The sequence below is a fragment of the Alosa sapidissima genome, chromosome 13 (assembly GCF_018492685.1).
Source record: "Alosa sapidissima isolate fAloSap1 chromosome 13, fAloSap1.pri, whole genome shotgun sequence".
Lineage (NCBI taxonomy): Eukaryota > Metazoa > Chordata > Actinopteri > Clupeiformes > Clupeidae > Alosa > Alosa sapidissima.
In genome coordinates, this window is record NC_055969.1 from 22,444,502 (window position 1) to 22,454,932 (window position 10,431).

The window sequence follows — 10,431 nt, forward strand, 5'->3', positions numbered from 1 at the left end:
AAATGAGAATCCATTTGTGTCTAGTAAACAGTGCAAAGCAGAACAGTCTCGGCTCTTTCCACTCGGCCCTGGTTCAGCCCATGCAGCCATTAATACAATAGTAATAATAATAATGATAATCTCTCTCCGTCTGAAATGCTTTCAGAGGAATTATCCTCGAATATTCAGAAAGATCAGGATCTGGCTACAGGATCACATGGTGCTTCTCTGATTTACGGCTGGCTGCAATTTCCCTTGTGCACAACTGAATTTGGTTAAGTAACTTCAGTAAATTCAGTTCCCAACGAGGCTAACTTAATCACCTAGTAATAACTATTATACAACGTTAGTGTAGTAGGTCAGAGATTTGCAGGCTGTCCAGGCTGACTCCAGGCCCTGGACATTCCTTCATGCTGGTATATTTGGGAAAGCTCTATTGAAGTGTGTATTAAATCAACACGGTCAAGGTTTACTGTATTTTGAAGTAGCTGCCCATGTTCACTTGCCCCGACACACTCCTGAGAATGCATTTGTGTGTGTGTGTGTGTGTTACTCAGCTTCACTGCAATCATGGTAAGGGAGGAGCGTGTGTGTGTATGTGTGTGTGTCACTTAGCCTCACTGCAATCATGATAAGGGAGAAGCTGAGTGTGTGTGTTACTCACCAACACCACACATTCCTCAGAGCCCCAGGTGTGTGTTAGTCAGCCTTACAGAACTTGGGTGTGTTCAGCTTGTGTTTGTGTTCAAGTGAAGTACAGTAAATTCAATAAGACTTTTCACTGAAGATTGGCGCGTACGTATGAAAGAGAGGAAAGGCTGCTGTATTTCTGCATGGTGCCTTCTTCACTTCATAATGTAAAAACATGTAGACCTTCCTGTAGACATTTCTCGCCTTGTTTGACTGTATGTTTTGGATCATTGTGTGGTTTAATGGTCCAATGACGCCCATTGGGGCAGGTCTCTCGGCAGACTGCCTAATCTTTTCCACCAAAAATCTCAATGTAGCCCCTTGTTTTAGTGTTACTGTTTACTTTGAGAAGTTCACCAGGTTCCATTGTCTGAAAAACACACAAAATTAATAAATCCCAAACCAAACCGAACATCTTCTGCTTTTGATAGCCTACTGGAATGACGCTCCAAACGAAACATATGTCTCACAATAAAAGAGAAGGCAATAAAACGCACATAAGAAATAAAGGCCTGCTTCGAAAACAAGCCTGTAAATAAAAGACTTACGAGTTTACGAGGATTTAAGGATTTACGAGTCTGTCTCCTAAACATTCCTCACCCGTTATCCAGACATGCATGAAAACATTTGAAAACAAAACTCAGCCATAGGTTATTTTGAAAATGACTTTCTCTTCGGCATTGTCCTAACCGATAAAACGAGGCAGATATGACGAGGCTTTGCAACAGTGTTTACAGAGATACATTTGAAAAAGATGCAAATGCAAAGATTATGCAGACTGTTACGATTGACTGCACTCGAGCAAACACACTAGGGCTTTGACTTTTGCCCAAAAATCATATTCGAAGTTCGTTTGTTTATTAATATTAAAATTCGAATATATTCGAATATGTATTAATAATATTTTAACCATTAAATGTCTTCCGTAAGACCGATATTGGTATCAAACTTAAGTTCTATTTGTTCTGTCCACCAGAGGGCAGTGTATCAGTCAATGTCAATAGACTACGTGCACGAAAGGCTGAGTAAATGCGTGTGTCAAAATTGTTATTATTGAGCATAGGGCTGGGCGATACAACGATAGCGATATGTATAGCACATGTAATCGATATCAATAAAAAATACGTTCGATAGAACATTCATAATTAAAAGCAACACACACCTCCTGCCTTATGTTGTCCATAAATAAAATAGGCTAAATATATCTTGCATTGTAGTATGTCAAACTCTACCAGAGTAGGCGGTAGAAGTAGGCCTAACGTTACCTCACCACAGACTCTCCTTGCCCCGTGCACTCTCTCTCTCTCCCTCTCAACAGGCGCATCCCTCCTCAGCATGCACATGTAATCCAAACATTAATCGTGCAAGACGACTGGCTAAATTGCTATTAAATCCGGTTAGCATCATTAGCACGCTGCACGAATTTGTTCAAAACTACTGCATTCAAATTGACTGCTAAATTCTAATCATCTCAGTCCCAATGCAAATGGAAAAGTATTTTCCAAGACTCAAACGGGCCTGTCCCAAGGAGAAAAAGTATTCAATTGAAACTTAAACACACGTGGGGAAACTGAACAGTCTAACCATAGACTATGATAAACTAGCAAATTAAGCTAACGTTACTTTGTTTACAATATTTCCAGGCTTCAACCAGTGCTGCTTTTCATTCAGACTTATCTGCACATTTATTTATTTAATTGTTTTTAATGATTGTGTTGCCATTTCTTTTCCCTGTTTGCTTTGATTGATAACTAAGGTGATTCAAATCAGAGGAAGGTTAAGTTTAAAATAAAAATGTTTATGTGGGAGCTGCTCACTAAGCACGAACCAGCCAGGATGCTAACCTACAGGAGCCCAGATGGCCAATAATAGGCTTGCTAATGAGCTCGCGATTTCACTTCAGAAGGCGTGAAAAAAACCTCGGAATCTGAATTGAAAACAACGTTTAGGCTACAACCAAATACATTTACAAAAAATATTTCCATAGGCTACAGGTTCGAATATTAAGAGATCCCTAAAATTCGTTCGAATATCTTTAATTTTTAAAATAATCGAATTATATTCGAATAACGAAGTTCGGAGTCAAAGCCCTAAAACACACACATTATCGAAATCATACGCCGGATGCTTTAGGCTTTAGTCTTTCTGCATGGGTTTAGTTAATGATCGGGCTATAATAAGACCACACTTTAATAGTGATTGGTGTAAACCAGGACATTTTAGCATTCCGACAGGCTTTTGTCGGGACTCGGGACACGCAACTCAAAATTTTCCAAATTCTCTCAATTCAATTCAATTCAATTCAATTCAATTCAAGAATGCTTTATTGGCATGACAAACTCACTTATATTGCCAAAGCAGTTATACAATAAATCTTAACACAAACATGTCAGTAGATTTTCATAAGAATAAAATAAATAGGTAAAAGTAAAATAAAATGCCGTGTATAATGCAGTGTGTGTGTGTGTGTGTGTGTGTGTGTGTGTGTGTGTGTGTGTGTGTGTGTGTGTGTGTGCGCGTGTGTCTGTGTGTGTGTTTATTTGTCGATATAGGTCACTCATTGTCCCTCAGATTGTGGCATGTTGATACATACTGGGCAGCAAGATATGCTCTATCTCCTTCTCCTAATAGTATCTTTAATTTTGATATGTCATTAAGTTCATTCAAATTAGGAATTTCTTAGTTAAATTTGTTGAAGAAAAGGTTTCTTGTTTGATCGAAGGATGTACATTGTAGGAGGAAGTGCATCTCTCTCTCTCTCTCTTTCTCTAATTCCCATCAGGTTAAAAATAAACAGAAACATAAGTCTACTTAATATTGTAATCTGAGGATGTAAAATGTCTGTACAGCAGGTCATGAATCTTGTGTTACACTGATACTAATGGAGTGTTACGGTGATGTCCTGGTTTGAAGATTGATTGAATAAATGAGTGTTAAACTCTCTTCTCTCTCTCTCTCTCCCTATCTCTCTCTCTTTCTCTCCTTCCCTTCCTATCTCTCTTTCTCTCTCTCTTTCTCTTTCTGTCTCTATCGCTCTCTTCTTCCCTATCTCTCTCTTTTTCTCTCTCCTTCCCTCTCTCCCTATCTCTCTCTCTTTCTCTCTCCTTCCCTTCCTATCTCTCTTTCTCTCTCTTTCTCTCTCTGTCTCTATCGCTCTCTCCCTCCTCATCTCTCTATGTCTCTCTCTCTCTCTTTCTCTCTCTCTCTGTCTCTATCGCTCTCTCTACCTCCCTATCTGTCTCTCTCTTCTCTCCCTATCTCTCTCTCTCTCTCTCTCTCTCTCTCTCTCTCTCTCTCTCTCTCTCTCCTATATCCCCTCCATCTCTCTCTCTGTAGGTCTCTAATGGAGAGGCGCATGGCTGCGTGTGTCAACATTCTTCCTCGCTCTGCCACCATGTGAGTTTTTTTGTGAGCATGCCCCATTGACCTTTGAACTCTGACTGACCCCAAACAGAGTTTGGGTCTCTCTTGTCACTCTGGGGTGTGGCTTCACCCGAGCGCTACTGATCATCTGGTATTCTGAATAGAAGGAGGATAGAGGGAGTTTGCATGCTAGCTTGTCCACTTTAACAGTTAACTTTTACCTTTAACTCTAACATGATGCCCACTGAAAACTAAAACCCTACACGTTCTGCCCACTGAGATCTGTGGTCCTACACACACACACACACTGCAAACAGATTCTCAACCACCTGAAAGGTACACACACACACACACACACACACACACACACACACACACACACACACACACTGCCCAGGGGCGCCGCTAGGGTTGTATACCATAGTACGCACCATGGCCCAGGAGGCTAAAAAAAAAAAAAAATAACAGTGCATGGCTACCCTACACATGAGGTGTTTCAAGCTTTTTAACATTTCTGGGATGAGGGAGATTTCCTCCCCGGGATTTTTTTTTTTTAATTCTGGCTGCTAAACACACCATTGTAATGCAATTTGGGTGGGTCAGAAATACCTTTACAGAGCAAGCAGCTCTGGCCATGTCGTTCTGGCTGGTTCATGACGTGAACATTGCTTTAAATGCATTATCGCTTCACTACCCAACACGCGAACAAGGGAAAGAAAAGAAAAGAAGAAACCAATGAGCTTATGTCGCGATTTGCGATAGGCTTAGGCCTAGAGAAAAGACGGCTATGGTCACCTAACAATAAGGATTTGCTTACACTGCTGTTTGGTTGTCCCAAACTTTGAGATGATCCATACTCTACGCATCAACTGAATCTTATCGATCTTGAAACCCGAACTGCGATGTTCCAATCCAAACAGAGTGTCTGTAGGATGCAATGCCTAATCTCACTGCCTTCAGCATAACTGCTAAGAACAGTGCGCCTTTTACTGTTAAACACCTGAAGGGAACGTTGCGTTTTTAAGCGCCAGAACTGCTTATCATGTTGTGACAAATTTTACACCAATCATCATCTTCTAATGTATCCTTATGTTGAGATGACCATTCTCTTTGTGCTAAACATAGGCTCATCATTTGTGCTTGAAGCATGTTATTTTTATTGTTGTAATATTGAATGATTTCATTAATAAAGCATTGATAAATTGTATGCACAGTGCATACAGGATTACGGTTGGCGGCACCAATGACACTGCCCACAGACTCTTGACCACCTGAAAGTCGCTAAGGTCGCACACACGCACACAGACACAGGAGTGGTCGCGCCTCACTTCAACTCAACCATGAGGAAGTGGACAGGCATGCACACACACACACACACACACACACACACAGCACACACAGGAGTGGTCGCGCCTCACTTCAACTCAACCATGAGAAAGTGGACAGGCATGCACACACACACACACACACACACACACACACACACACACACACATACACACACACACACACACACAGAGAGAACACAGGACATAGTTTTCCTCTGGTTGAGCTCACTCAGGCTCTCAGCCTCACTGCAGTGCCCACAGACTCATGCTCAGCTCACACACACACACGCGCACACACACACACACACACACACACACACACACACACACACACACACACACACACACACACACACACAGAGCACAGAACAGCTTGTTTCCTCTTGTTGAGCTTGTCGGGGTCTCAGTATCAGGAAGTCAAATGCAAAACTTCTATTCATGGATGTTGCATTCAGCTCTTGTAAATTGCCACTGCCACATTTATAGTTAGACATGTAGCAAATGTTTTTATGCGTTATCTTCAGCAAGTTACAACACACCAACTCACACACACACACACACACACACACACACACACACTCACTTCAACTCAAGCATGAGCAAGTGGACAGGTATGCGCGCACACACACACACACACTCTTTTTGCTCTCCCTCTCTGTCTCTCTTCACACACACACACACACACACACACACGCACACACACATACACACACACACACACCTCTCCCTCTCTGTGTGTTGTGTCATGTTGATGGTGTGGTTGGTGTCCCCTCCTTTCAGGTACTACTGGAAAGGTGAAATCCAGGACGCCACAGAGGTCCTACTGGTGAGTGTCCACACACCTCACACCAAATAACACACACATAATAACACACACAAAATAACACACATATATTAACCTCACACCAAATAACACACACATAATAAAACACACAAAATAACACACACATAATAATAACACACACATATTTATGGAAATGTTAATGTCAGCCAGCACTAAAGAGAAGATCCTGTGTCCTGACTGTAAAGTGTGTGTCACACTCAGAGGTGCATGTCGTGTTTGTTGTTTCAGTGGAGTGTGTGTGTGTGGTTATCCTTGCTGCATATCGTGGTTATGTGTGTGGGGGGTTGGAGATCTGTGGTGGTATTGCTGAATGGATTTTCATGGTGTGTTTTTCACTCTCTGTTTCAGCTGGTAAGGACACGCACTTCTAAGATCCAAAGCCTCACTGAATACGTAAGGTGAGTTCAGCGCCACCCGGTGTCACCCTTTAAGTCCTTCCCAACTCACCCGGTGTCACTCTATAAGTCCTCCCCTGCTCACTCGGTGTCACTCTATAAATCCTCCCCAGCTGACCCGGTGTCACTCTATAAATCCTCCCCAGCTGACCCGGTGTCACCCCCTAAGTCCCCCCCAGCTCACCCGGTGTCACCCTATAAGTCCCCCCCAACTCACCCGGTGTCACCCTATAAGTCCCCCCCAACTCACCCGGTGTCACTCTATAAGTCCTCCCCTGCTTACTCGGTGTCACTCCCCAGCTCACCCGGTGTCACTCTATAAGTCCTCCCCAGCTCACCCGGTGTCACCCTATAAGTCCTCCCCAGCTCACCCGGTGTCACTCTATGGCCTCTTCTCATTTGTCTTTTTGTCTATCCTCTCTCCCTTGCTCCCTTCCTTCCTTCCTCTGGTCCTAGCCCCTCCTTCTAATTGATATTGTAAAAGAAACGAGGAAGGAACGATAGGAGGATGGAGGAATGAAGGAGAGACTGATACGAGACATGAGATGGCCTGCTCACTCACGCATCACTTTTAAGAGACGTCGATTACTGATGATGCGGCGTATCACCTCTTAGGCTAGAATAAACAGACACGCAAATTGCAGAGAATATGAGCTCATACCAAAGCCTAAAATGTTCATATTAAAAGTTTGAATGGTAGTTGTATGGTAACGTGATAATTCCAGCATATAAAGGTCCTTTTTTTGATCTGTCTACTAGTTTATTGACACAAATTAATCCCTACGAACTTGTTTGAAACCAAAAGTTGACAGACGTGGGAGGGAACTTTTTACCTTGGCAGCTTGGACCAATGATCGCACAATTCCGACTGAAAATGCTTCCGCGTAGGATACTCTTGTGTTGCCTCACTTATCAGGCCTTCCACCTCCCTCCTCTCTCCTCGGTCCAGGCCTTCCACCTCCCTCCTGTCTCCTCGGTCTTGCCTCCTCTGGTTGCCACTAGATGAATGCGATTTCCGGGGCACGAGCTGGAGGACCGAGGAGACAGGCCGTATGCATGTGTCATATGAATGCTGTCGTTTTGTTAACATTAGGCCTACTGTTAAGGAGATGCTGTAGGCAAAGGCTATATTTCAACCTCGTTAGTGTAGTAAAAAAAAAAATCAGAACTATTCACGAGGTTTCTGGGCAGCATATTTATGTTCTGTTAGCAAGCGAACTTCTCATGACAAAGTAGCCTACTGCCAGCTGACGAAGCTCTCATTTTAAAACATTACTGAGTGACAGGCACTGTACAATCAAGAAATCCTGCCACGGAATCCAAAACTATGTTTGACATTATGTACAAAGCTTATAGGCTACAGTGGACTAGCATGTTGCAGGGGCTGCTAAAAATACCGACAAACAACACACTGAAAACTCGGCCAATCACAGCCCTTGCTGTCGAACACTCCGTCCGGTTCGACTGAGGTACGCCACAGCGGACTTATGCTGCCCCCTAGCGGCTGCAGATGTACTTACATTTCACGTAGCTGCGTGAATCACGCTAGGTGAAGTGTCCATTTTAAACTGGTACCCACTGTAGAGGTTTGAGAAGAGGCCTATTAGTCCACTCAGCCACCCGGTGTCACTCTATAAGTCTTCCCAAGCTCACAAACACACTAGTTCCACACAGCACTGTTTTGACCTCCAATATTTGGACTGTGTAAACTAAATGTTGACGAAGCAGGCGTGCTCAACTTCCAAAAATATAATGACTTCGAGTCAGAGTTTAGAAAGACTATCAGATTCAAGTTGAAAAACCACACTCCCAAGCGTTTTCCCAAAATTCTATTTTTATTGGACCATGTACTCTAACAAAAAAGCATTTTAGCCTAAGCCGTCGTCAGTTTGTGTCAGTGATGACGGCTTAGGCCAAAACGTGTTTGTGTTAGCGGTTTGATGAGTGCGGTTTTTCATCTTGAATTAAACTAAATGTTCACAAAGCAGAAAAACCTGTTTTCTGGTCTTTACAAGGCAGAAGAGCAGGTTTTCTGCTTTGTGAACATTTAGAGAGTAGAACCCTCTGCTCTCCTTGTGCTGGATCTCTACAAAAAAATAAAAATAAAAAGAAGAAGATTTTCTCTTTTGTTAAATTTATTTATGCACGATTTGATTGATTTGTTTTTTGGTAAGATTATGATTTTGTTTGGTTGATTTATTGCTTCATCGATCGATTGATTGAATAAATAATTAAGCAATTGGTTGAAGGATTGATTGATTGATTGGTTGATTGATTAATTGATTGATTTGTTGTTGTAGATCTATCCACCCCTATGAGAACCCTGAGGTGCTGAGTTTCCTCGTGGAGGATGGCAGCCTGGACTACATGAAGTGGATCGACGAAGCTGTCCCCGAGAATCCCTATATCCCATCCTGACCCAGGGAGCCCCAGCCTGTCAAACTGACCAATCGTAACTAAGCCCCCCCTATCCCCAAGTTCTCCTGGAGGATCCCGCCTGTGAAGCAGGGAATGGCAGTGACACAGAGGATTCCAGAACTTTTCCCCCGATCGCAACCTGAAGCAGGAAGTCCCACCGTGTGAGCCTAGCAGTGTCACTGGCATAGAAGATTCCATAACTCAACCTCTGCACCAGAGCCTTATAGATTGTTATCCTCACCTGTTCCAAGTTCCATCACGTTGCCCTGGTGATGACTCTGCCACAGAAGGTTCCAGAACTTTATGAAATGATGCAGCACAGTCGTTTGGGCCAAACTGAACTCTCCGGTGCTACTGTTCACGACATCATAACTGTGTGTTACCTACGTTCTCTCCAAACTTAACTGTTCATGACATCATCACTGTGTGTGTGTTACCTACGTTCTCTCCAAACTTCACTGTTCATGACGTCACCACTGTGTGTGTTACCTACGTTCTCTCCAAACTTCACTGTTCATGACGTCACCACTGTGTGTGTGTTACCTACGTTCTCTCCAAACTTCACTGTTCATGCAAAAACAAGGCTGAGGCTGTGTCTCTTTGGACATGATGAAAAGATAGTTTTTGGTTCGGTCATTGGTGAGAAATACTGTCTGGTACACATTTCGCTAAGAAAGTAGTCCTCCAAAACTGGAAAATCTAAGAACTCATGCCACATCAGTCACTGGACCAACCTAATTGCAGAATACATTTCAATGGAAAAAAATAATGCTCTCCAAAAGAAGCATATGTCAGCCTTTGAAGATACCTGGAACCTATTCATAACCTTTCTAAATTCAACCAAAACATAGCCAAAAACTGTGTATATTACCAGAATTGACTACCCCCCCCCCCCCCCACACACACACACACACACACACACACACACACACACACATACACTCATGCCAAAACATCTGACCAACCTCAGCCTACCTAAAATACTTAATCATCTGCCCTGTCCTACAGTAGTCTTGTCTACCTGTCTTGTCTCTTGTCTATCTGTGACTTTGTCAGTCTTTAACAGTACTCATGTTTGTGTGTCCGTATGTTTTGTCTTGTGTTTTCTGTCTCACACCAGACCTATGTATGTTACCCCTCCCGCTTTTTACAGATATCTTCTCGCTAAAATAGCGTATGACAAGTGAAATCAAATTTGAATGTAATTCATTGAGCAGTACACAGCTGTATTTCTCTATTAAAGATAAAGTTGTCTTCCGAAGAGAAAAAAATGCAGTCTAGTACACAGCAGTAAGCCATTACTCGCATCACTGACTTCCCAAACTTTCTCCCACCTTATTTTCGCACAGAAAATAAGTATAAGTATATATACTCTTTTGATCCCGTGAGGGAAATTTGGTCTCTGCATTTATCC

The 10,431-nt window shown here is 42.7% G+C and overlaps 1 protein-coding gene across 1 annotated transcript in view; it reads left to right on the top strand.

Moving 5' to 3' along the window:
• Positions 1 to 9,537, top strand: part of zgc:63972 (protein CutA homolog) — a 14,701-nt gene extending 5,164 nt beyond the window's left edge. Inside the window, exons 3-6 of the mRNA XM_042059938.1 lie at positions 4,006 to 4,065; positions 6,141 to 6,186; positions 6,553 to 6,602; positions 8,900 to 9,537. Of these exons, the coding sequence (XP_041915872.1) occupies positions 4,006 to 4,065; positions 6,141 to 6,186; positions 6,553 to 6,602; positions 8,900 to 9,017 (274 nt within the window). The 3' untranslated portion in view covers positions 9,018 to 9,537. The remainder of the gene's footprint in view (positions 1 to 4,005; positions 4,066 to 6,140; positions 6,187 to 6,552; positions 6,603 to 8,899) is intronic.
• Positions 9,538 to 10,431: the final 894 nt, after the last annotated feature.